Below are 26,951 nucleotides of genomic sequence, written 5' to 3'. Positions count from 1 at the left end.
GCGTCACGGGAGACGCCCACCGCCGCCGGCCCTCAAGTCCCCTCCAAACTCTCCCCCTCTCCGCCCGCCATCGTTGGAGGACCCTCAGGGCGAAGCCAGACGGCAGCGGGGACAACTTGCGTGGCGTTGGCCATTTTCGCTGGAGGCGGTAGCACGGATTTCTAGCGATTTCTCGACGGCGAGGTTTCACGGGGGCTGGCGGATGGCACGTCTCGACGTCGACTGAGGAGTGGTGCAGTTTCCCCACGGTGGAGGCACCCCTCCTGCAGCGCCGGGAGCTCCGAGCTCGCTCGGTCCTTTGTCTAGTGCGGGTTTGGATCCTCAGCTTCAGTGGCGGGCAATTGAGGTCTTGCTAGTGGCGCCGGTTGCTGAGCACCGTGGCGGTGTCGACGGTTGACCAGGCGGCGATAGGCTGGATACCACCATCCAGTCACGTCCGAGACCTCGAATAAGGTGACGTTCCTAGGATTCCTCTCGTGCCAAGACAAATATCTTCTTGATGCCGACCATCATTGATTTGGTCGGAGTATCGAGTTTCGGAAGGCTCCGCCAACGAACTCCACTTGGCGACATGCCTGGAGGTTGCTGGACCAAGTGGAATTTGGTCATGCGCATCCATGTTTTATTATGATCGTTTGGTTTCAGAGGGGGAGGGGTCAAGCTTTGTTGTCTGTTAGCATCATGGGACACGTCTTACGGTCCATGGTGAAGTAAGAAGCGGAGAATGATGTAGAAGCCGGGATTCTGATGACTAGCAATGGTGGTTCGAGCCTTTGTGGCGATGAGAACTTTGCTTGGTGTTTCATGACCCATAGCAGCGCCATCAGCAAGTGGGGCAGCAGTACAAGAAAAGTTCACAGTCCTACTATGTAGGGTGAAAATCCAAGGCCTGCTTTAATTGGTTGTGCTTGACAATAGCTTTGTTGAAGTCATTGTTTTATGAGCGAGGACTTTATCCACGGTGAAAGCATATGACCTATGATCGGGCGACTACGATGCGTATGCACTGTTTTTTTTTTTTTTTGAGGCATCGTTATTGAAGCAGGTGGACTTCTGGTGCTGTTTTGGTGGTGTTTGTATTGCTGCTACAAGGAATCACAGTAGAGGAACTTTTCTTTTATATATTTTTTCTTCATTTTTGGCTGGGTGCATTCGTAATTCCGCTAGAGCAATGCGTTATTATGTGTGTAATTGATATATTCGCGATACTAATATATAGTTTTATCCAAAAAAAAATCAGTTTGGACATGCATTTTCCTTTTCCATTGAGAAGATAATACTCGGATAGACTTGTACGAGGTGATGTCTTTGACACTGAGATTCCCTTACGCAGTGTTGCTTCAGTGAGCAACATGCTGAGGAAACTCTTGTAGGTGGGAATCTGTTTACTAGAATTTGTGGATCTCTGAAATTTCTTAAATATTATTTGAATTTCCTGAACAGTACAATATTGATTGGCCTAATTGAGGCAACTAATTAAAAATAGAAATAGCCTCTGACTCTGTTAGGTTTGGTTGTGGGTGTGTTGTTTGTGTGGGATTGATTATATCGATGTAGGTTTTCGCTCGGTTTTCTCCTAAAAACTGGACACCCTCTTCTTAATTAATACTCTAGAAGAGGCAAAGCTTTTACCTCCATTTTAAAAAAATTAAAAATATAAATAGCCACCGAGGGGATTAAATTCCGATAAAAAATTGTTAGGTAAATACCTGAAAGCCACCACAATCAGTGGCGGATATGAACCGATACTACTGTTTAATAGGACTAGTAAATTGTACTGTAAAATCTACGAGCTGCTCGCCTGACCATTTCTCGATAAAGGTAAAGCAACTGGCCAGTAAACCATATGAATGTTTTTCTTCGCTTACAAGCCACAACAAGGATATATTCATCACATCACAACAACATGAAGAAACATAGTGTACTGTTCTGTATATAACACATAAAAGAAAGGAATTTCGTGTTCTGGGTGCTCCCGGCCGAATGCACGGTAAAGGATCGACATTACAACTTTAAGTTTGCGGCACTCGGACCAGGGAGTGGGATTGTTGGTGTATCGCCCCGGCCGGGGCCGAGCGGAGGCACGTCAGGGCCACATTCAGGTTCAGTGGTGCTTGTATATGAACCACAATCAGGAATTGGGTGTTTAGGATCAGGAGACTTGTGAATTGAGCAGTCTGGCAGAGCTGCGACGCAGTGGAGGAGTAAATGTTAGTTGAAATCGGTAGAAGAGAAAGAAATGCGTTCGTGCACCAACCTGGAGCGGCTGGAGGCTGAACCTCAGGAGCGGCCGGAGTGGGCGGAACAGCAGCGGGGGCGGAGGTGGAGAAAGAACTCAGTCGCGGCTTCCCGTGCGATATGAGCAGCATCAGGGAGCGCAGAGACGAGCGTGGACGAAGTGCCATCCTCTATCTCCAGCCAGCTATAGGGAGAAGAAAAATTGATCGATCGATCGCTGATGTGCCCTGGCTCGAGGCTTGCACGCCTATTTATCTATTTAGATTTTGATACATCCCACCGAGCTACCTTGACCAGCCTTGGCAGACGACATTGGAATGGAATGTGCGTTCATACCATGTTGCTGTACGATTGGTAAGTACGATCTGCCTCAATGCCATTGGCCGGCCTGGTTGCTGCGCTTCAGTCAACAATTTTTTTTGGATGAAGTGCGCTTCAGTCAACTGCTCTACCTCTAGCATATCCAGGGTTTTAAAGAAGGAATGAACATGGCTGCAAGCTGTGTTTCAGCTTTGAACGGTCAGGAGGGAAAAATTATTTATTACAAGTTTTTCAAAGAATTTTGCAAGCTTCACGTAAAGCTATTTTCATAGTCAATTTAGAGGGTGTGAATCCTATGGTGAGACATGCGTTCATACCATGTGAGTATCTCTTGAGGCAAGTTGCTCTCCCAGTGGTCATGTCAACGTTGCGCGGATAGAGCCATATATGCAGTCTTAGGGCATCTCCAACGGGGGCACCCAAACCCAAAAACGGACCCCGGATTGGTCCATTTGGGTAAAACCAGCTCCCAACGCGCGGACCCAAATTAAAAACGGACAGCTGCTGCGTCCGAAATACCCAAAGCCAGACCAAATTTGCGAGGCTTTTGGGGCGAGCCGGACAAGCGCGGGCGTGCTTTTCCATCCGCACATGTCCGTTCGTGGCCCATTTGGCAGTGACAGAAAAAAGGCCCCAACAACTTCTCTCTCCTCTGCGTTCTCTATTTGCTTTTTGCCATGGAAGTATCCATGGCTGCCCGCCGGAGTTGAGCTCGCTCGGCCAGGTTTCGCCGTCGCCCTCGCCTGGAGGTCCTCAACGCCGCCGCCTCCTTTTTTTTTAATCCCCGCTGGAAGTCGCCGGAGCCGAAATGGACATCGTGCCGCCGGACTCGATGCCGACGAGCCCGTCATGGCCGAGCCACGGCCGCGCCGCCCTGCCCGCCATGGCCAAGACACGCCCGCGCCGCCCGCCACGCCGTCCTGCCCGCGCGGGGGCTCGCCTGGTCGCAGCCCGCCACGCCGTCCCGGCCGCGCCGGGCTTGTCGCCCGGCCACGCCGCGCGGAGGCTCGCCTCGCCGGGGCTGCGCCGTCCTGGCCCCGCGCCCCTAGCGCCGCCCGCCACGCCGTCCTGTCCGCGCGAAGGCTCGCCTCGCCAGGGCCGCGCCGCGCGCGGAGGCTTGCCTCGCCAGGACCAAGCGACGCGCGAGAGCGGCAACGGCGGGCGCCGCCACGGCGCGCGGGCGAAACCGGGGCTGCCGGCGCGGCTTGGGCGTGGACGGGCCGGCGGACGCGCAGCTGCCGGGAGATGGCCTGGCGGCCCGCGCGCGGCCTCGCCTGGTCGCAGCCTCGCGCCGTGGTGGGCAGGGCGGACGCGCGCTTGGGCGGACGCGCCGTGGTGGGCAGGGCGGACGCGCTGCTTGGGCGGACGCGCCGTGGCGGGCAGGGCGGAGCCTCGCCGGTGCTGGGAGATGGCCTAGCGGCCCGCGCGGCCCTCGCCTGGTCGCAGCCTCGCGCCGCCCCGCCACCGTCTGCGCGCTGCGGCTGCTCGATGCCGAGGTCGGCACAGGTCGGCATCTTCGTCTTCCGCGGTGGGAGGTGGAACAAGACGCGCACGGCGGCCTCCTCCGGCGACGGGGCCGGCACGGCGGCCTCCTCCGGCGACGGGGCCGGCACTGCGGCCTCCTCCGGCGACGGGGCCGGCACTGCGGCCTCCTCCGGCGTTGGCTACAGAGTAGTACTACTACAGAATTTTTACCAAGAAAAAAAGAGAAAGAAATAGGAGATGCTGTTTGGGTCACACGGTTGGGGAGTAAAATGGGTCACGACCATCCGTCCGCGTCCGCGTGTCCGGAGGCTGACCCAAACGACCAAAACTGGACAGCCCAGCGCGTCCGTTTGGATCGCGCGGTTGGAGATGCCATTATTCAGGCAACTTGCTCGGCCACTGGCCGGGTCAATGGAGTGTGTATAGATATGCAGAGGTAGAATATTAGTCCGAAATCTCAACAAGCATCTGGGTGCTAAGCTGTCCTTTATTCTTCAAGATGAAGCTTAGAGTTCCGTCACAGTACCTCAGATAACGACCATTCTGCTAGCCCAGTGCCGATCTTAAACTGAATGGTCAAATCTCCTAGCGTGGGCATGCATGTTCACAACCCTCTTTTGCTTCAACAACTACTTGCAAGTTGCAACTAATTTATGTGGTCAGCAAAGGATTTTACTGACACTAATAAATCTGGCATTCCAAAGCATGTGAAATCAGATGATGTTCTGGTCCATGGTAAAATCAGAGGCGGGGAATATCATGAAGGTCGGATTAGAGGACTAACAATGGAGGTTCGAGTCTCTATATTGTTGATGGGCTTGCTTAGTGTTCTGAGTTTCGCAGCACCAATATGCAAGTGGAGGCGGCAACACATGTGAAATCCAGAATCTTACTTTTCATGGTGAAAATCTAAGGTCTGACCTTAACTGGTTGTGTCTGGCAATTGCCTTGTTGAAGGCATTGTTTTGAGAGCGAGGACTATTTTCAGAGTTAAAACCTAAGATCTTTTGATCATGCGACGATGGCGCTTTTTTGGAGAGTCTAGAGTTCAGGTGTTGTCATGATGATGGTTGCTGCTAGGGCTGGCATCCGTACAATTAGAATATTACCTGGTTGTAGAGGCTTGGTATAATTGGTATCTTCTTGGTATTAATATAGTCTCTTTATCAACAAAAAATTAAATCATATGAATGTTTTTCCTCGCTTACAAGCAGAACAAGGATATATTCATCACATTACAACAACATTAAGAAACAAAGTGTACAGTATATAACACGCACACACAGTAAAGGATCGACATTACAACTTTAAGTTTGGGCATTCGGAGGAGTAGGGTGTCAAGTGGGATCCTACCTTCGTAGTACATTTTTCTTTTTTAGTTTATGCTTTTAACACAAAATTTTAAACTAGAAGTGAGATCCCACCGGGATCCCACCTTAACACCTTACGGACCAGGGAGTGGGACTATTGGTATGTTGCCCAGGCCGGGTATCAGCCGAGGCTTGTCAGGGCCACATTCAGGTTCAGTGGTGCTTGTATATGAACCACAATCAGGAATTGGGTGTTTAGGATCTTGGTCGACGTCGTACAGAACCAATCCTTCATGATCAGGAGACTTGTGAATTGAGCAGCCTGGCAGAGCTGCGACGCAGTGGAGGAATAAATGTTAGTTGAAATCGGTAGAAGAGAAAGAAATGCGTTCGTGCACCAACCTGGAGCGGCTGGAGGCTGAACCTCAGGAGCGGCCGGAGTGGGCGGAACAGCAGCGGGGGCGGAGGTGGAGAAAGAACTCAGTCGCGGCTTCCCGTGCGACATGAGCAGCATCAGGGAGCGCAGAGACGAGCGTGGACGAAGTGCCATCCTCTATCTCCAGCCAGCTATAGGGAGAAGAAAAATTGATCGATCGATCGCTGATGTGCCCTGGCTCGAGGCTTGCACGCCTATTTATCTGTTTAGATTTTGATACATCCCACCGAGCTACCTTGACCAGCCTTGGCAGACGACATTGGAATGGAATGCGCGTTCATACCATGTAAACCCTGCACTATTGTTAAGTACGATCTGCCTCAATGCCATTGGCCGGCCAGGTTGCTGCGCTTCAGTCAACAAAAAAATTTGGATGAAGTGCGCTTCAGTCAACTACTCTACCTCTAGAATATCCAGGGTTTTAAAGAAGGAATGAACATGGCTGCAAGCTGTGTTTCAGCTTTGAATGCCAGGGGGAAAGAATTACTTACTACAAGTTATTCAAAGAATTTTGCAAGCTTCACGTAAACCTATTTTCATAGTCAATTTAGAGGGTGTGAATCCTATGTTGAGACATGCGTTCATACCATGTGAGTATCTCTTGAGGCAAGTTGCTCTCCCACTGGTCATGTCAACGTTGCGGGGATAGAGACATATATGCAGTCTTATTCAGGCAACTTGCTCTGCCACTGGCCGGGTCAATGGAGTGCGTATAGATATGCAGAGGTAGAATATTAGTCCGAAATCTCAACAAGCATCTTCCCTGAAGACTTCAAAGAATTGGGTGTTAAGGGCATCTCCAACGGGGCGACCCATCCCGCGCCCGCGCGTCCGGATGGATCCAACCGAACAAAAACGCGGCCCAACGCGCGGACCCATCCGTAAAACGGATGGCCGCGGCGTCCGGGACGACCCAAACCCGGCCCAAATCTGGAACGAGTTTGCGTGACCGCGGACGCCGAAGGCTGGTCGCTCGTGTCCTCCCCTTGTCCGCCCCTGCCCGCCTGTCTGTCTCCCAAAACACAAACCCCTCGCAGCACACATCTCCCGCCGCTCCGCCGCCAGCCAAGGACCGGCGATTTGGGAGCGGCGTCGATGCCGACAACCGTCGTCGAGACGCCGGCAAGCGGGGCGGAAGCATAGGTCGCGGCCCCGCGCTGCTTTCGCCGCGTCATAGCAGAGTCGGAGGACGCCGTCGCTGTTGTCCTCTCACCGTCGCGAGACCTCCCGCCGTTCGCAGCTGCGCCGTTGCCGTCGGAGGTGAGCTCTCGTGCACCGTGTTTCCAGACCGCAAGTCGGCCGAGACGGCCATGGCCTGCAGGTCCCTACGAACGCATTGGATGGCCTCCGCCTGCGAGGTGTTCGATGAAATGGGCGTTCTAAAATTTGTCTCTTTTCATCTATAGATCATGGTGGACAGCGACGACGACTACTTCTTCAAGAACTTCATCGACACGTCGTCAGACGACTAATTTTTCACGGAGGCTACGCTGATCATCCACGAGCACATTGTCTCGCAGATCCCCGTGCACCGGGGGTCCTTGCCGGGGCGCGCGGCCGCCTTGGACCGCAAAAGAGAACGCGGCCACGACCAACTCTTCAACGACTACTTCCAACCCAGGCCATTGTTCCCGCCGGCCTTGTTTCGCCGTCGTTTTCGGATGTCCAGACCGTTGTTCCGCCGGATAATGGATGGCGTCAAGCTCTACGACGACTACTTCAACGCGAAAGTGGATGCAATTGGCAAGGTAGGCCTCTCTTCGTACCAGAAATGCACGGCAGCGATTAGGATACTCGCATATGGCGTTGACGGTGATTTCGTAGGTGAGTACACGCGCATGAGTGAGTCTACCGGCTTGGAAGCGATGTACAGGTTTTGCAGAGCAGTGATCGGTTCGTTCGGAGAACAGTACCTCTGGCAACCTAATGCAGAGGACACAGCTCGTCTGTTGTCAATCAACGCTTCCAGGGTTTCCTGGGATGCTTGGCAGCATAGACTGCATGCACTGGGAGTGGAAGAACTGCCCCTTTGATTGGCAGGGGGCATACAGCGGCCATTCTGAGGGGTGCAGTGATTCTTGATGTTGCTTCACAGGATACATGGATTTGGCACTCATTCTTCGGAATGGCTGGCTCGCATAATGACATCAATGTGCTGCAGCGCTCTCCGATGTTTGATAGGCTAGCGTACGGTCAGTCTCCTGATGTGGATTTTGAGATCAATGGCCACCACTACACCAAGGGGTACTACCTTGCTGATGGTATCTATCCACCTTGGGCTACACTCGTGAAGACAATCCGAAAAACCAACTCAGAGCAGGAGGCAAGGTTTGCCAAAGAGCAGGAGGCAGCCCGGAAAGATGTCGAGCGGGCATTTGGCATTCTCCAAGCTCGTTGGGCTATCGTCAGACACCCTGCCAGAGCCTGGGATGTGCAAACTCTGTGGGAGGTGATGACCGCTTGTGTAATCATGCATAACATGATTGTTGAGGTAGAGCGGGATGATTCACTCTTTGATAATGACTGGGATGATCAGGGGGAGTTGGTTACTCCTCAAGATGGTCCGGCATCATTCCAGGACATTCTTCATGCACACCATGAAATTCGAGATCTAGCTGTACACAACCAGCTGCAGGCTGATTTGATCGAGCACGTATGGCAGCATGTAAGCAACAATGCTGCAAACAACAATGATGAAGGAAATCCCGAAGCCTAAAGCATTTGTACCGTTTTTACATTTTATTTGAATAATAATTTATCATTGATTACGTGGACAATATACTATGTAATAATTTTTGAGCATTTAAACTATTTTATATATTTTCTATAATTTATTTGACATTTATAGTGAATTTACAAGAAAAACCTACCAAAAGGCGCCGCGACCCAATTCTGCCGCGTTGGGCGCACCGCGCGACCGAAACGGACGCGGGGCTCCGTCCGCGCGGCCACTCAAACGGCCCAAAATAGACGGCCCAGCGTGTCCGTTTGGGTCGCTCGATTAGAGATGCCCTAAGCTGTCCTTTATTCTTCAAGATGAAGTTCCGTCACAGTACCTCAGATAACTACCATTCTGCTAGACCAGTGCCGATCTTAAACTGAATGGTCAAATCTCCTAGCGTGGACATGCATGTTCACAACCCTGTTTTGCTTCAACAACTACTTGCAAGTTGCAACTAATTTATGTGGTCAGCAAAGGATTTTACTGACACTAATAAATCTGGTATTCCAAAGCATGTGATTCATGCCTATTCCACTGTATTATTACTCTTCCAAAGCATGCGTTCCCACCATATTGATCATTGAACGGTAAATGTCATTATTATTTAAAGCGGTTAGCTACTGTAGCATAATCCACAAACTACTTCAACATCCTCTTGCAGACGAGTCCTCACATCTCCATACTCCATAGGTGCAAATAACAACAATGGCCCATTTGGATGTCTTGTTTCCAGGACTTGTTTGGTTTCTCTGCCTCTTTAGCTTCTTGTGCAGCCTACCAAAAGCCACCTGCAACAAAACTGAAGATGATAGACAAGCTCTCCTTTGCTTCAAGTCGCGGCTCTCATCTCAAGCAGGAGTTTTAGCTTCATGGAGCAACACGTCCTTGGACGTTTGCGGCTGGCATGGCATCACCTGCAGCACAATGTCTCCTCGCCGTGTGATTGCACTAGACCTTGAATCAGAAGGCATCTCAGGCTCCATACCACCTTGCATTGCCAATCTGACCTCACTTACAAGGATGCAATTCTCAAATAATAGCTTCCATGGCAAAATACCTTCTGAGCTTGGCACGCTGAGCCAGCTCAGCAACCTCAACCTCAGCATGAACACTTTGGAAGGTAACATACCATCTGAACTCTATGCATGTTCACACCTTCAAATTCTTGATTTGGGGAGCAATTCCCTCCACGGAGAGATCCCCCCTAACTTAGGTCAATGCAAGAATCTTCAAGAGATTAATCTTAGCAACAATAAGATACAAGGAAGCATCCCTTCTTCTTTTGCAAACCTTCCTGCGCTGCGCAGACTAGTTCTTGCTAGCAACAGGCTTACCGGCAACATACCACCGTCTTTGGGCAGCAGCCCTTCTCTCACATATGTCTATCTTGGGATGAATGCTCTAACAGGCATCATCCCAGAGTCCCTAGCAAACAGTTCATCCATACAAGTACTTTGGCTCATGAACAATAACTTTACTGGAGAATTACCAAAGGCTCTCTTCAACACATCATCTCTTCTTAAGATTTCCCTCCGACAGAACAACCTTGTTGGTCATTTGCCTTCTGTTACTGCCACCTCCCCCCCTATTCAATACCTCGATTTAAGGGATAACCATATTTCAGGGAGAATACCTTCCTCGCTAGGGAACCTTTCTTCCCTTATTGATCTCCTTCTTATGGAGAATGATTTAGTTGGGAACATACCAGACAGCTTAGGCCATATCCCAACACTACAGAGACTGGCCTTGAGTGTGAACAACTTATCTGGGACAGTTCCACCATCTCTCTTCAACATGTCATCACTGATATATCTTGGCATAGCAAATAACTCTCTTGGTGGAAGCATACCCTCCAACATTGGTTACACACTCCCAAATATTCAGGCATTAATCCTCTCAGCAAACAAGTTTGATGGCCCAATCCCAGCTTCTCTTGCCAAAGCATACAACCTTCGTATGCTTTACCTGAATAGCAACAGCCTAACTGGGTCCATACCCTTCTTTGAGTCATTGCCTAACTTAGAGGAGCTTGCTTTGGCATACAACAAGCTAGACGCAGGAAACTGGGGATTTATCTCTTCACTCATAAATTGTACTAGGCTGACTAAATTGATGCTGTCTGGGAATAATCTCCAAGGGAAATTGCCAAGTTCTATTGGCAAACTTTCAGATAGCCTTGAATGGTTATGGCTAAGGGAGAACAAAATTTCTGGGCCTATACCACTGGAAATTGGCAATCTTAAGAGCCTCAGTAGTCTATACATGGATTACAATCTTATCACTGGTAATATACCGACAACAATTGGGAATTTACACAACATGGTGTTTCTATCATTTGCTCACAACAGACTTTCAGGGCAAATCCCGGATACTATTGGTAATCTAGGTCAGCTAAGTGAACTGAAATTGGATGGCAACAATCTTAGTGGTAGTATACCTCAAAGTATAGGCCGTTGTAATCGACTCCAAATACTGAACCTTGCTCACAACTCACTAGATAGCAGTATACCAAGCAATATCTTCAAGATTTCTTCACTTTCTGAATTGTTGGACTTGTCACACAATTACTTGTCTGGAGGAGTGCCAGTGGAAGTAGGTAGTCTCATTAATCTGAACAAAATTAGCATATCAAACAACAGGTTGTCTGGCAACATCCCATCCACGCTTGGACAGTGTGTGGTTCTGGAGTATCTTGAGATGGAAAGCAACTTCATTGTCGGAAGCATTCCACGAACTTTTGCCAACTTAGTCAGCTTGAAAATGATAGATATTTCTCACAACAACTTGTCCGGAAATATTCCAGAGTTCTTCACATCCTTGAGTACCCTACAATATCTCAATTTATCCTTCAACAATTTTTATGGAGAAATTCCAAGTGGTGGTGTTTTTCACAATAATAGTGCAATATCAATAGAAGGAAATGATGATTTGTGCACTAATAGCATTGCAATAGATGGTATAACTTTTTGTTCCACATGGAAAGAGAAGCACAATTCACTGGCCTTAGTGCTACGAATAGTTATGCCAACCATTGTTCTTGTTATATTAAGCTTGATATGTGTTGCAATAATTTATTGGAGGAAGAGAATGCAAGTAACACCACATTTGCAAGAGTTCAGTCAGAGAATAAAGAATATATCATATGAAGAAATTGCAAGGGCAACAGATAGGTTCTCTTCAGAAAACATAATCGGATCAGGATCATTTGGAATTGTTTATAAGGGCATATTGAATTGTCATCAAGATCAAGTTGCCATCAAGGTTTTCAACCTTAACATTTATGGATCAGATAGGAGCTTTATTGCAGAGTGTGAAGCCCTACGAAATGCCCGTCATCGAAATCTAGTTAAAATCATCACTTCCTGCTCTTCGGTGGATTCTATCGGTGAAGATTTCAAGGCCCTAGTGTTTCAGTACATGCCGAATGGTAACCTAGAAATGTGGCTACATCCGCAAGCCACTGAACATGGTGAAAGAAATATTTTGACTCTAAACCAAAGGATCAAAATTTGTTTGGATGTAGCATTTGCATTGGATTATCTCCATAATCAGTGTGCATCCCCACTAATACACTGCGACTTGAAGCCGGGCAACATTCTTTTGGATGTTGACATGGCTGCATATGTCACCGACTTTGGCCTATCAAGATTTCAATGCACTACATCAAATGCACAACTAGAGAGTTCAAAAAGATTGGCTGGCCTAAGAGGATCAATCGGATACATCCCACCAGGTGAAATTAAGCATATCCACATTATGTTGGTTATTTTTTTTATGAACTTGTAAAAATACTCCAGATTATCTAATTTGTGTCACAAATGTAAATGCAGAATATGGCATGAGCGAAGAGATATCAACCAAGGGCGACGTCTACAGTTTTGGAGTGCTTCTTTTACATATAATGACAGCTTGTAGTCCAACTGACAAAAAATGCAATGATAGTGCAAGCCTTCATGAATTTGTCGATAGAGTATACCCAAATAATATTCATGAGGTTGTTGATCCAACAATGCTGCAAGATGAAAGCAATGCGACTGAAGTGATGAGGAGTTGTGTCATTCCACTTGTTAGAATAGGCCTCGCTTGCTCCATAACATCTCCCAGAGAGCGCCCTGACATGGAACAAGTTTCCACAGAGATCCTTAGTATAATGCATGTGGCCTCACACATGGGCGTGAAATGAAGCAAGGATTTGGCAGGATGGTAGGTAGCAACGGGAAGTTCATGTATACTAGAAGGATTGGTGCACTTTGATGTGATCAGTTGTTGACATGTTTCCGTCAATGAAGAAGAGAGGCCCATAGAGAGTTACTGTTTTTAGCCTTCTCAAGCAATATACTAATAACGAAATGCAATGGAAACACATAATTTTATTACCAACGCAACATTCTTGGACCAGAAATCTTACTTGCTTGAAATAAAATGGGAACTAATTTGCAATGCTAAAAATAGAGAAAAGCTAACTTCCGTTCATGATTCATCAATGAGATCTCATGTCTAAAACCGGTGCAGTCGCGAATATAGAGTTACGATGCAGATGTGGACATAAAACATGTAGCATTATTCCTCAGATGTGGCAGCTCTGCAAGAATCGGTTGCGAAATGATGCACCCAACGATAACCTCTGAAGAGGAACAAAAAGATCACCCGCTCACCAGATTATATAGTTAGAAACTGTGTGAAAAACAATTACAGAGTCAGAACATTAAATGTGGCAGTGAAGTAGAAGAGACGATAATCAGCAGTTTAAATTTCCGCCACCACAACAATGCATCTCAGAAGCATCGCAAGCACCAATGAACACCAGAAGAAAGACGGGGAAAAGAAAAACATGATATACCTGACGGTTGGCCAACTGATGTGATGTAACAACGGAGAAGCCGTCACTGAAGGCCATCAGGCCACTGGGTCAAGCACCGCCGAGAGGTGTCGAGAGCACGGAGCCGGATGAGTGTCCTCATGGTCATGGAGGTGGTCCAGATTTGCGATGACTCGTCGCCAAGGCGGTTGGGACCCATGGCGATCTCCCTACAGGCTGGGAAGGCAGTCCGGTTGGAGCTGCCGCTGTTACTCAAGGGCACCTTGTCGTCCTACGGCTGCTGGCGGCCACCCCCGCCTTCCTCGAGTCGATTCCTCTTGACACTGTGTGCCTAGTGTGATTCCATGGATCACTGTTCTGGGCCATCTGGCCCGCGCGCCGCGACATCACGGCGGCGGCGAAGAGCAGGCAATAGCAAGGGCAAAAAACACTCCTTCGACCCGGCGGAGCTGCATCTGGAGGCCACGGCGGTGGAGCCTGCAGTGGTCTGGGGCGCGGCGGCTGTCAGCGCCGGGGCGGGTCCTGATATGGGCCTGTCGGGCCATGCGGGCCGCGGCCGCTCTTGGCGCTGGGCGGCGTCTCCGTCGTGGCGCAGGGGCGGCGCGGTACTGGCCATGGTCCTGGGCCGGGATAGCAGTGCGGTGGCGGCTGCGGGTTGCGCCTCGACGAGGAAGCTGCAAGAAGGCCGCGATGGCGGCGTGGATGCTGCGGGATGTCCGAGGCTGAGGGCGGTCTGATCGGTGCTGCTGCGGTGCGCCGTGTGTGATGCGGGCCATGGACGGCGGCGGTTGGCAGGCGGCGCCTGGATGGAGGGCTCGTCGTGGCGGCGCGGGCTCATCCGGGGCCCGATCTGGGCCGCTAAGGAGGTGTTCGGTGGCGGTGATCTTCTGTCTCTTTTGCATTCGAAGTCAATTCATTTCCATCTTAAATTTAAAATTTTCAGTGCAATTTAATTCTAGATTCAATTCACTACATCCAAACAAATCTTAATAGAATTTATCGGTCCAATTCAAAAATAAAAAATAAAGGTAAATGCATGGACGGTTTTGATGTTGGTCCGAATCAGAAACTATTGTATTTTTCGGGTAACTATGTATTATTATTAATTTATTATCGAAAAGTGCTTTTGACTTCCGAGCTCGCTCTCGTTATTTCAAAAAAAAAATGAAAAAATGTTTATAAGTTATCAAAAAATATGAAAAATAATTCTGGAGATTTCCAGTGATATATCTCACAGTCATGTAAAATCTCAACCCAAAATTCAATTTACTTTGTGCCAGTCAAAAATAACAAAATCTAACATGTTTTTGGGGATTTGAAAATAACTACTCAGGTCTGCACTTTTGTCATTTTTGTACAGCTTAAAATATGAAGTTTTGAAATTAATATTTTACACGTTTGTGGGATACATTATTACTTTATTAGCTATATGCACATTTTTCAGAATTTTTTAAAACTCAAAATATGATTTTTGATTTATTTGAAAACGAGACCATTTGTGCCATGTACACCAAATCTCTGTCCATTTATTATTTATTATTGTACATCATGTTTTCCCCCACTCGCTTACATGAAACACGTATGCCCCACTGCGGTAGCAACTGGCATCCACACCATGAGATGATGTGTTGGTGCTAAATGGGTAGCTATAGCTAGCTAATCTTGCTGCCGATGATCTAGTGGAGGATGGGTGGGTGGCAGTAGGGTCCCCTGAGCCAGCCGTCAGCGAAGAGCTTGTTCACCGCCTCCGTCGGGTGCACGCCGTCCCAGGACTCGTGCCTCCACGGGTCCTTGCACGCGGTGGCGCCCTTCATCCCGCAACGCGCGTCGAACTCGTAGTTGTAGGCGCCGCCTCCGGCGCCGCAGCACGCCGTGACGGCGGTGGTGAAGCCGAAGCGCGGCGGGTCGCGGAGCATGTCGGCGGCGTGGGTGTAGAAGTCGGCGTACATGACCCGCACCGCCGAGCCGTGCCTGGCGCGCACGCCGCCGAGCCTGTCCTGGAGCAGCGTGTTGTGGTACACGGCGAGGTCGTTGAGCGGCCTCAGGCACCCGTGCTCGTCGTAGTCGGACTTGTTGACGCTCGGCAGCATCGTGAGGTAGAGCGCGTAGCACCCGATGGGCAGCGTCCCCGGCACCACGATGTCTACAGCGCCGAGATCGATCAGCCTCTCGACACCGGCGGCGATGTTGTCGACGACGTTGGGGACGTAGCTCCTGGCCCGGTCGACGGTGAAGCCGAAGAAGAGCATGGCGTTGTAGTCGTTGCCGCCGATGGAGCCCAGGACGAAGAGGGACTTGGCGAGGTAGGGCTTACAGGTTTGCGGCGTGCCGCCGCAGATGCGAGGGAGCAGGTCGCGGAACCACTGGAGCTGCACGTTGATGGCGCCGTTGTTCCAGATCGGGTAGCCGAGGCCGATGGACTTGAGGAAGTCGAAGTCGAGCGCCGTGGCGCCGACGATGGCCATGTTGGCGCCCTTCCGGAAGTCGGCGCCGGAGAGCTTGGACGGCGGGAGGAGGGGCAGGCCGAGCGACTGGGCGAGGAAGTCGACGACGAGGCGGCCGTCGGAGCAGCGGCAGGTGGGGTGGCCGAAGTACGTCATGCCGTAGGGCGGGTTGGCGAAGGTGAGCAGGAGCTGCGCCGTCGCCGACTTGTTCACGCAGATGTTGCCCGTGTCCGACAGCGAGTCGCCGAAGTTGAACATGGCGTTGTACCGCCCCTGACCATCTTCTTCCGTGGCAGAAACCATCTGGAAGAAGAGACTGGCGCCGAGGAGGAGGCCGGCAGCGGCGGCAATGACAGTAGTACATTTGACTGGCGGAGCCATGGCCGTCGGTCGATCGTGCGTTCACGGTGCACTCTAGCTAAGCCAAACGGGATGAACACATTGAGCTTTCCCGGCATGGAGTAGTAGTATATATCGTCAGACAGAGCGACCACGTGTGACGGATCGTAGCTGGTTCGAGCTTAGCCGATCCTGCCGGCCGGTGGAGGTAGAGCTAGCTCTGCCGCTCTTGGTTTAGTGCCCGCTTTGGACGCATCCAATGGAGCCGAGCGGCGTCTCCGGTCGGTCCGCTCTGTCACTCAACCGCTCGCTCGCTAGCTTCCTCCCAACAAGTTCGTCGTCTCACGGCGGGATGCAATGCCGCACGGCGGCACGCGTTCGCCGCGTGTGTAGCTGACGGACTCGTCCGCCGACAGACGCGAGGATGCCCAAAAAAAAAGACGCTCGTTGAGCTGGGAGCTAGCGGAGCCACCTAGCATAGAATGCTGTGTTTGGGCTGGGCCGTTGAAGACATTACGTCCAATTGGTGTGCTCTGCGGTTCTGTACAGCTAAGAGAGAAAAATGGTGTTCTAAATGGACGTGGCTACGCAGTGCTATAACACCATATAGTCTACCACGGTGCCCTCATATCCGAACCGTTTTTTCTTTTCAAAAATAGCATGTGGTCCCGCTAGCCTAATCCCAAGATAGAAAGTGGTCCCTCTCCAAAATATTTCGGCCGCACATGCTAACTTGCAAGCCGTTTATTGACTGGGTCAACAAAAGCATCAGGGACGCGACCACATAACGCATCACGACACAATTAATATACATGCCAAAAGCAATGGGAGAAACACACAGCCCGACCACTTCCCCCTCTGGAACCCTAGCTCCTATCCTTCTTCCTCAAGACGGTTGTAGATCTTAGCTCCACTGCTGTAGGATAGCTTCTACCAAGACCCTTCTACCAAGATTACCGCCATTGCTGGAGGACATCTTCTTCCACCGTCAAAGGAATATACATCTTCCACTCCAAGTTCCTCAAGAACAAACTTCTCCCTCCACTTCTAGCAGAATCTGTTCTCCCCACAAATCTGGGCAGATCTGAAGAAAATACATACTGCGAACAAAGAATCTCGAGGTAATAAATTGTTCTTATCTCTCCCCTATTCCCCCAAACTCCCAAACCTTCCAGGACATGAGTTTCTTACTTCTATGGCAAGTATACAGGTTCAGGAAAGCATGTAATTTAATAGGAACATGGAAAAGCATGCCATTTAGCTAAGATAGACACCCGTCACACTTAAGATAGCATCATACTGATCCAGAACTTGGCATGGAAGATAATTTTATACACCCAAAGAGAACTTAGCATGTACATACCAGTGCATGCAACAGACGTACTGATCCAGAACAAAAGGAACATGGAAAAGCATGCCATTTAGCTAAGCTAGACATCTGTCATACTTAAGATAGCAACATACTGATCTAGAACTTGGCATGAAAGATAGTTTTGTACACCCAAAGAGAACTTGGCATGTATATACCAGTGCATGCAAACAAACATAGTGATCCATAACAAAAGGAGAGCAGACCCACATGGTAACATGTATACTAGATAAAATCTACCTTTGCATCATTCCATGAAGTTTTCAGTTGAGCAGGACATAAAAAAGAAGCTTTTTTGAAGCCATCATGAATTTTGACCTGAAGCAGAAAACAACATCTCCAAAATTTGTAGCACCCCTCTTAGTTCATGCAGAACCTGTGTAATTGATTGGAAAAAATGGTTAGTTTACATTCTGAAAAGACATGCAGTACCCTTGTAAAAATGTAATTGTTGTAATGCAAAGAAATTCATGGACCCCTGGTTGTTTATACGTTCCAATCAAAAAAATCTTTTTAGTACATGTTCATTGTGAATATGTGGTATTTTAAATGTACATGCTATGTTCCAGTGATATGGGTAGCCTAAATATTTTGTAGAATGTGAACTAAGACATACACAACTTTGATTGCAGATATTGATCCAAATTTTTCTCCAGGAGGACTAGATCTAAATGAACCAGTAATTGAAGGTGACAGGGTAATCGAAGATGTCAGTTTGTTCAATAATTTGCAAAAATAAGTAACAAGCAGCATCCCAAGGACCTTGAACAATCCAGATGTGATCAAAAGTTCAGAACATAGCAAGCATGTGAGTGGAAGCAACACTGGTGCATCAGCTGACACAAACCCTGAAACTGGTGAAATCACTATCAACGGATGATTCCGGCGGTGATGAAGATGAGGAGTGAAGTCTAGTCAACACCATGCAGCCAAACTGAAGTTGAGACCCCTATCAAAGGGAAGATCTATGATTCATGGGAGGATGTGAAGATGCTACAACCGATATGCTAAGAAGATTGGGTTTTCCATCAAATGCAGTACATCCAAGGTTTCTAAAGTTGATGATCAGAGAGACAAACAACTATTTGTTTGCAACAAGAGTGGCAAAAATTAAGACATCAATAAGTTAGAAGCACCACCTGTTAGGCAAAGGAACCGAAGCATCACTAAAAAAACTGAATGCAAAGACAGATTGAGGATTAAAAGGAAAGGAAGAAAGTGGCATGTAACATACTTCATTGAAGAACACAATCACAGTTTGATGAAGAAGTTGTCCTTGAAAAAATATTTGAGATCTCATAAAGGTATATCTAAGGAAGAGAAGGATTTTGTTCGGCTCTTGCAAAAGGTGAATCTATCTGCTGGCAGGGTAATGAGGATTATGGGAGAAGTCTATGGCGGTCTGGCAAATGTACCCTATGACAGTAAGGATGTGAGCAATTTCATGGCTACAATTGATGAAGAACACACACACAAAGACATGTCCATGTTGCTAGCTCACTTTGCAAAGATAAAAAAGAAGACCCAAATTTCTATTTCAACTTACATACAGATCATGCTGACAAAGTGGACCGCATAGTTTGGGTAGATGGGCCAGCAATTGTTGCTTACAAAAGTTACAACGATTGTCTCTCATTCGACACCACCTACATGACCAATATGTACAATATGTCGGTCGCCCCATTCGTTAGAATCAATATGTATTGTCAAACAATCCAGCTAGGATGTGGGTTCCTAAAGAATGAGAACATGGAGAGTTTTGTCTGGTTGTTTGAGGAGTTTTTCTTGAGGCTATGGGTGGTCTGCAGCCAGATAACTTCATAACTGACCAAGATGCGGCAATGAGAAGTGCAGTTCTTGTTTCATTTCCCAATTGCTGCCACAGAAACTGTAGGTGGCACATTATGCAAAATGCGGAGGCCGTTTTGGGCAACTTCTTGTCAAAACATGAGGAGCTAAGGAGAGAGTTGAACAAGATAAGTGATTACAACATGTCAGTTGAAGAGTTCGAAACTAGGTGGGCATAAATGATTGCCAAACATAATGTAGTGGACAACCCATATCTATGATCTGTATCATATTAGAGCCACTTTTGTGCCATCCTACTTCAAGGAAAGGTTCTTTCCGTTCCTACAGACTACTGCTCGTAGTGAGGGGCTCAATGCTGTTTTGAAAAGTTATGTTGACCCGCACAATAATTTGCATCATTTCTTCCTTAAGTACATAAGTTGCAAGAAAAATTTGATGTAGCGGAGGATGCAGTTGAATTCAAGGATGAAGACAAGACTCTTAGGGTCTGGAGAGATTTTCCAGTTGAAGAGCAAGCCTTGTAGGTGTATACATGGCCCATTTACTTGCGCTTGCGTGCTGAGCTTCGTAAAGTGACATCGTATAATGTACAACATGTTGGTCATGAAACGTAGGATGTTCGCCCTATCAAAACTTATGTTTATGGCTATGGCAGTAGAATCTACAAGGTAGAGGCTAACTTGGATGCTGAAAGTTACAGCTGCGAGTGCTGCAAGTTTAGTAGGGATGGGTTATTGTGCTGCCATATTTTTAGAGTAATGATGCAATCGGGTAACATTGATAGAATTCCACATAAGTACATCGTCAAGAGGTGGAGAATACCAGAAGAAATTATTGTGGAGGAGAAAATGGAATTGCCAAAGGTACTAGTAGACAGAAAAATGAGTAACAAAGAAAGGCAGCAGCTACGTTGTGGAACTATGTGCAATGATTTCACTAAAGTAGCCAAAATTGCATCAATATCTGATAAAGGGAAGGCGCTAGCAGATAAATAAATGCAAACTTTAGAGAAAGAATTGTTAGACATGAAAGCTTTGGAGTCTGCTAAACGTAAGAAACGAAAAAATGCTACTACTGCTCAAGATGATGCACCAGATGGAGAAAGGGCATATGATGGTGGGCTAGATAGTTCTTCGCAGTTTGACCATGTTCAGGATCTAGTGTACGTTGCAAAGCAAGGTCGTCGAGCAGAGAAAAGGAAGTAGTCAGGTTTGCATTTGAAGTCATCTAAAGTTGTCAAATGCAGTGTATGCGGGTATAATCAACACACTACGGCTACGTGCAAAGATAAGATAACACCATGACTATAGCCTAAGGAATTTGACTTCTTCCGTGAAATGGTGTAGTTGTCGCATAAGGGAATTGATAATTTGTTCATGTTATCAAGTACTGGTGGCTTTGTTCTTCGTGTAAAATTTATTTTATACATTGTCCAAAAAATGGTACTATCTATTTGAGATAATGTATTTGATAACGATGTAATAAATTTGATCTGGCAGCAATGTTAAACTATTTGTTGCACTAGAAATTATGATTTGGTGTCTTATATCCTAGTTATGTATTAATTCATGTATTTTCGGTGCTTGGACATGGACATCAATTATTTATAGTGATTATGCTAAACTTCTTCACTGTGGTGGATTAAAATTTTGAGATTGCCTTTGTTAGTTGGAAAGTGTAAGATAAAATGCTTATACTTGCTGGATTCTTCTTCACTATCGTGGAGAAAATATATATTCAATTCAAAAACAGACCAATGTTGTACTTTCTAAATTTGCGTGTAAACATGAAAAAACATTTGTACTCCCAAAGTAGTACCTTTGAGCCATTCATGCTGAATGTACCATTGGTTAACTTCTTATGAGAAGAGAAGTTCCTCCCAGTCGATCGTGTTCTTGTGAAAGTCCACCCATTTCTTCAAGGTTAAGCTTCCTGAGAGCTGGCATGCCCGAACCGCTAAATTCCATTTAGCATCTTTCTCCCAATCCATTCTTCAATGAACTTTAGAACGAAGTATCCACAGTCATACCTTGAAAATAAAAATGTTAGTAAGGCGAATGTACTTTCCTGGAAAAAAGAAGTAATAGAATACATTGACAAGAATAATTAAGCATATGTTAACTTACTTAGTGTCCTGCATTGGGGTACTTGTGTGCACCGTTTTATATTTTGAGATATCAACTTTTGACTTGCTGTAGTTCGTTGCGCACAAATGCTTTATACTTTCAATGATTGTTCGAGAATCTTTCATGAGTCCCGGTTCACCCTCACGTCTCATTGAGTCCATCACTTCAAAGCTACCGGACTTCAAGTTCAACACGATAAGATAGTAGTGCCCAGTCATGACATCCAAATCAGGTGTCAAGTCTTGCAGAACTGAGAACATTACCTGCATGGTTGTAAAAAAACATGAATAAATACAACCTCAGGAACATATGGATGGGCAAAAAAGATAAAAGCATATTTGTACTAAACAAGGTTTGCAACTCCATTTTAATCAAGTCTAAATGTATAATAACATGAACACATTCCAGATTGGTATCGCCTATAGATACTCCCTCCGTCCACAAATAAGTGGACGTGCGAGATTTTCAAGGCAATTAGTAAAAGGAGAGAAAATTGCATTGGGAAGATGCAACCAACATCTCTCTCATCTTTAATTATTTCACCTCCAATAGGCTAAGTGCATGTATAAAATTAAGATAACATGTGCTAGATATTATTGGGTTTGATTTCCGTATAATGAGAGAGAAACAACTTTTGCTAATTTAAAGTGCATTGGGAACATAGAAGTATACTCTGTCATGGACAAATTTTAAGGCTAGATGTCCACTTATTTGAGGACGGAGGGAGTATGTAATTACATCCGATCACTGCAAAAAGTTCAGAGACAACGAAGTGACCAGACAGTAACTACATCTTTTCTCTAAAACTATGCAAATTATATGTGAAAAGTACTAAATCAAGAAACAACATGGGACTTACCATGTCTATGTGATCAAGATGGTGCGTAGGAGAACACTCGAATGCTTTTTTCACCGATCTATCCATCAAACAAGTGGCAGCACTTCTGAGTTTTGTCTGCATACGGAAGGAGAAAAGAGGATAACATGTTAAATAGAGGAACACCCATCCAAATTAAAAACATGAAGCAAATGGCACTACTGAAAAATTGAAACATTGAAAGGAATGCATGGTAGTGCACTAACCGCAATCCTAAGTGGCATAATAAACTTTTTCTGCTTGGCCATCTCTGGAGAAAGTGCTTGCAACGCGGTCTCGCAAGTGGAGTTATTTAATTGTCCCCTAGGCTTGACCGAGTCAGCCAAATCACGGAGGTAAATGAACAAGTCTCCATAATCAATAATCATTTCGTTGTTCAAAAGATCTTTAATTATCCCTCCATACATGCAAACCTTGTTGTATAACTAAGAATCTGACTTAGGAACAAATTGTTTCTTTGTGTTTGCAACGAATGGAGACTTCTGTTGTGGACCTAGCTTGACTACCCTCCTCGTTTGCGGAATAGGTGTGCTACTACCAGGCGTCCTTGGAGAAGTTTCAACATTTTCAACACAATGCCCTTCCCTGATGAGGAAGGCATATCAATTGTAGCAAAGATTTTATCCAGGGAGTCACCGCTATCTTCATTGCTGGAACTAACAATAACTTCTTGGACCTCTGAATCTTGTTCCGGTTCCATGACATTTTGCTGGCCAGGTACCGATTTCTCTGGTAGTGTTTGCTCAGCTACTGTTTTCTGAGGTATTGTTTGCTCAGCTACTGTTTTCTCGGGTAGTAATTGTTCAGCTATTGTTTGCTCAGCTACTGTTTGCTCAGCTATTGTTTGCTCAGCTACTGCCCTCTCAGGTACTGCTTGCGCAACTACTGCTTGTTCACTTTCTTTTTGCTCAGGTATTGTTTCTCCCACTTGACTAAAACCGAGATCAAACGATGAGCAATGTTCTGCCAGCTCTCTCACCTTTCTCTGATGTTTTGTTTCATTTGGAGTTTGAACAACCAATTCCTTGGTTATCCCTTGCTGACGTGGGAGTTGGATTGCAACGGCCCCAGAAAGTAGATTCCTTGTGACGGTAAAGCACTCGTCCATTGGGAACCCCAAGAGGAAGGTATGATATGTACAACAGCAAGTTTTCCCTCAGTAAGAAACCAAGGTTTATCGAACCAGCAGGAGTCAAGGAGCACGTGAAGGTTGTTGGTGACGGAGTGTAGTGCGGCGCAACACCAGGGATTCCGGCGCCAACGTGGAACCTGCACAACACAATCCAAATAGTTTGCCCCAACTTAACAGTGAGGTTGTCAATCTCACCGGCTTGCTGTAAACAAAGGATTAAATGTATGGTGTGGAAAATGATGTTTGTTTGCGAAGAACAGTAAAGAACAATGTTTGCAGTAGATTGTATTCAGATGTAAAAGAATTGGACCGGGGTCAACAGTTCACTAGAGGTGTCTCTCCAATAAGAAATAGCATGTTGGGTGAATAAATTACAGTTGGGCAATTGACAAATAAAGAGGGCATAACAATGCACATACATATCATGATGAGTAAAGTGAGATTCAATCGGGCATTACGACAAAGTACATAGACCGCTATCCAGCATGCATCTATGCCTAAAAAGTCCACCTTCGGGTTAGCATCCGCACCCCTTCCAGTATTAAGTTGCAAACAACAGACAATTTGGGTGAACAAATTACAGTTGGGCAATTGACAAATTAAGAGGGCATAACAATGCACATACATATCATGATGAGTAAAGTGAGATTCAATCGGGCATTACGACAAAGTACATAGACCGCTATCCAGCATGCATCTATGCCTAAAAAGTCCACCTTCGGGTTAGCATCCGCACCCCTTCCAGTATTAAGTTGCAAACAACAGACAACTGCATTAAGTATGGTGCGTAATGTAATCAACACAAATATCCTTAGACAAAGCATGGATGTTTTATCCCTAGTGGCAACAACACATCCACAACCTTAGAACTTTCTGTCACTGTCCCAAATTTAATGGAGGCATGAACCCACTATCGAGCATAAATACTCCCTCTTGGAGTTACAAGTATCAACTTGGCTAGAGCCTCTACTAGCAACGGAGAGCATGCAAGATCATAAACAACACATATATGATAGATTCATAATCAACTTGACATAGTATTCCATATTCATCGGATCCCAACAAACACGACATGTAGCATTACAAATAGATGATCTTGATTATGATAGGCAGCTCACAAGATCTAACAATGATAGCACATCAGGAGAAGACAACCATCTAGCTACTGCTATGGACCCATAGTCCAGGGGTGAACTACTCACACATCGATCTGGAGGCGATCATGGCGATGAAGAGTCCTCCGGGAGATGATTCCCCTCTCCGGCAGGGTGCCGGAGGCGATCTCCTGAATCCCCCGAGATGGGATTCGCGGTGGCGGCGTCTCTGGAAGGTTTTCCGTATCGTGGCTCTCGGTACTGGGGTTTTCGCGACGAAGGCTTTAAGTAGGCGGAAGGGTAGGTTTAGGGGCGTCACGAGGGGCCCACACAACAGGGCGGCGCGGCCCCCCCCCCTTGGCCGCGCCGCCTTAGTGTGGCGCCACCTCGTGGCCCCACTTCATATCTCCTTCGGTCTTCTGGAAGCTTCGTGGAAAAATAAGACCCTGGGCGTTGATTTCGTCCAATTCCGAGAATATTTCCTTTGTAGGATTTGTGAAACCAAAAACAGCAGAAAACAACAACTGGCTCTTCGGCATCTTGTCAATAGGTTAGTGCCGGAAAATGCATAATAATGACATAAAGTGTGTATAAAACATGTGAGTATCATCATAAAAGTAGCATGGAACATAAGAAATTATAGATATGTTTGAGACGTATCAAGCATCCCCAAGCTTAGTTCCTACTCGTCCTCGAGTAGGTAAATGATAACAAAGATAATTTCTGAAGTGACATGCTATCATAATCTTGATCAATACTATTGTAAGCATATGGGATGAATGCAGTGATTCGAAGCAATGGTTAAGACAATGAATAAACAACTGAATCATATAGCAAAGACTTTTCATGAATAGTACTTTCAAGACAAGCATCAATAAGACTTGCATAAGAGTTAACTCATAAAGCAATAGATTCTTAGTAGAAAGTTTTGAAGCAACACAAAGGAAGATATAAGTTTCAGCGGTTGCTTTCAACTTCAACATGTTTATCTCATAGATAATTGTCAACACAAAGTAATATGATGAATGCAAATAAGCAAGTATGTAGGAATCAATGCACACAGTTGACACAAGTGTTTGCTGCTAAGATAGAAGGAAATAGGTAAACTGACTCAACATAAAGTAAAAGAAAGGCCCTTCGCAGAGGGAAGGAGGGATTAAATCATGTGCTAGAGCTTTTCAAGTTTTGAAATCATATAGAGAGCATAAAAGTAAAGTTTTGAGAGGTGTTTGTTGTTGTCAACGAATGGTAGTGGGCACTCTAACCCCCTTGCCAGGCAGACTTTCAAAGAGCGGCTCCCATGAAGGACGTTATCTCTACCAGCAAGGTAGATCATCCCTCTTCTCTTTTGTTTACACATGTACTTTAGTTTTTTTATTTATGGGTGACACTCCTCCCAACCTTTTCTTTCACAAGCCATGGCTGACCGAATCCTCGGGTGCCTTCCAACAATCTCATACCAGGGAGGAGTGTCTATTTGCAAAATTAAGTTGCTTACTGATGAATCAGAGCAAAACATGTGAAGAGAATTATTAATGAAGTTAATTAATTGGGGGCTGGGAACCCCGCGCTAGCTCTTTTTGCAAAATTATTGGATAAGCGGATGAAGCCACTAGTCCATTGGTGAAAGCTGCCCAACAAGATTGAAAGATAAAACACCACATACTTCCTCATGAGCTATAAAACATTGACACAAATAAGGAGTGATAAAGGTTTGAATTGTTTAAAGGTAGCGCATGAAGTATTTACTTGGAATGGCAGAAAAATACCATGTAGTAGGTAGGTATGGTGGACACAAATGGCATAGTTTTTGGCTCAAGGATTTTGGATGTACGAGAAGCATTTCCTCTCAGTACAAGGCTTTGGCTAGCAAGGTTATTTGAAGCAAACACAAGTATGAACCAGTACAGCAAAACTTACATAAGAACATATTGCAAGCATTATAAGACTCTACATTGTCTTTCTCGTTGTTCAAACCCTCACCAGAAAATATCTAGACTTAGAGAGACCAATCATGCAAACCAAATTTCAACAAGCTCTACGGTATTTCTTCACTAATAGGTGCAAAGTACATGATGCAAGATCTTAAACATGATCTATATGAGCACAACAATTGCCAAGTATCAAATTATTCAAGACATTATACCAATTACCACATGTAGCATTTTCTGTTTCCAACCATATAACAATGAACGAAGCAGTTTCAACCTTCGCCATGAACACTAAGAGTAAAGCTAAGAACACATGTGTTCATATGCAACAGCGGAGCGTGTATCTCTCCCACATAAAGAATGTTAGGATCCAATTTTATTCAAACAAAAACAAAAACAAGAACATACAGACGCTCCAAGTAAAGCACATAAGATGTGACGGAATAAAAATATAGTTTCACTAGAGGTGACCTGATAAGTTGTCGATGAAGAAGGGGAT

General features: G+C 46.3%; 2 protein-coding genes and 1 long non-coding RNA gene across 3 annotated transcripts; 1 reads left to right on the top strand and 2 right to left on the bottom strand.

Moving 5' to 3' along the window:
* Positions 1–1,816: 1,816 nt before the first annotated feature.
* Positions 1,817–2,536, bottom strand: LOC127311217 (uncharacterized). The gene is made up of 2 exons (XR_007857613.2): positions 2,258–2,536; positions 1,817–2,186 (listed from the first exon to the last, which is right to left on the bottom strand). It is a non-coding gene; the product is annotated as an uncharacterized lncRNA (long non-coding RNA).
* A 6,665-nt stretch (positions 2,537–9,201) lies between these two features.
* Positions 9,202–12,695, top strand: LOC127311218 (receptor kinase-like protein Xa21). Its single transcript, XM_051341593.2, has 2 exons — positions 9,202–12,245; positions 12,343–12,695. Exons 1-2 carry the CDS (start codon positions 9,218–9,220, stop codon positions 12,693–12,695), a joined length of 3,381 nt encoding a protein of 1,126 aa, XP_051197553.1. The 5' UTR covers positions 9,202–9,217.
* A 2,162-nt stretch (positions 12,696–14,857) lies between these two features.
* On the bottom strand, positions 14,858–16,279 carry LOC127313654 (GDSL esterase/lipase At5g45910-like). Its single transcript, XM_051344135.2, has one exon. The coding sequence runs from the start codon at positions 16,154–16,156 to the stop codon at positions 15,008–15,010; it is 1,149 nt and encodes a 382-aa protein (XP_051200095.1). The 5' UTR covers positions 16,157–16,279; the 3' UTR covers positions 14,858–15,007.
* Between the last annotated feature and the right edge of the window lie 10,672 nt (positions 16,280–26,951).

This window comes from Lolium perenne, chromosome 7, assembly GCF_019359855.2.
Source record: "Lolium perenne isolate Kyuss_39 chromosome 7, Kyuss_2.0, whole genome shotgun sequence".
In the NCBI taxonomy this organism is placed as follows: domain Eukaryota; kingdom Viridiplantae; phylum Streptophyta; class Magnoliopsida; order Poales; family Poaceae; genus Lolium; species Lolium perenne.
Note: the sequence above shows the minus strand (reverse complement) of the source record. Positions and strands in the feature narration are given on the sequence as shown.

What these genes read in the sequence shown, in the direction of transcription:
- LOC127311218 (XM_051341593.2), top strand. Translation starts at nt 9,218, where the DNA reads ATGGCCCATTTGGATGTCTTGTTTCCAGGACTTGTTTGGTTTCTCTGC. An exon ending in AATCGGATACATCCCACCAG is followed by an intron (nt 12,246 to 12,342) that starts GTGAAATTAAGC and finishes ATGTAAATGCAG; the next exon opens with AATATGGCATGAGCGAAGAG.
- LOC127313654 (XM_051344135.2), bottom strand. Translation starts at nt 16,156, where the DNA reads ATGGCTCCGCCAGTCAAATGTACTACTGTCATTGCCGCCGCTGCCGGC.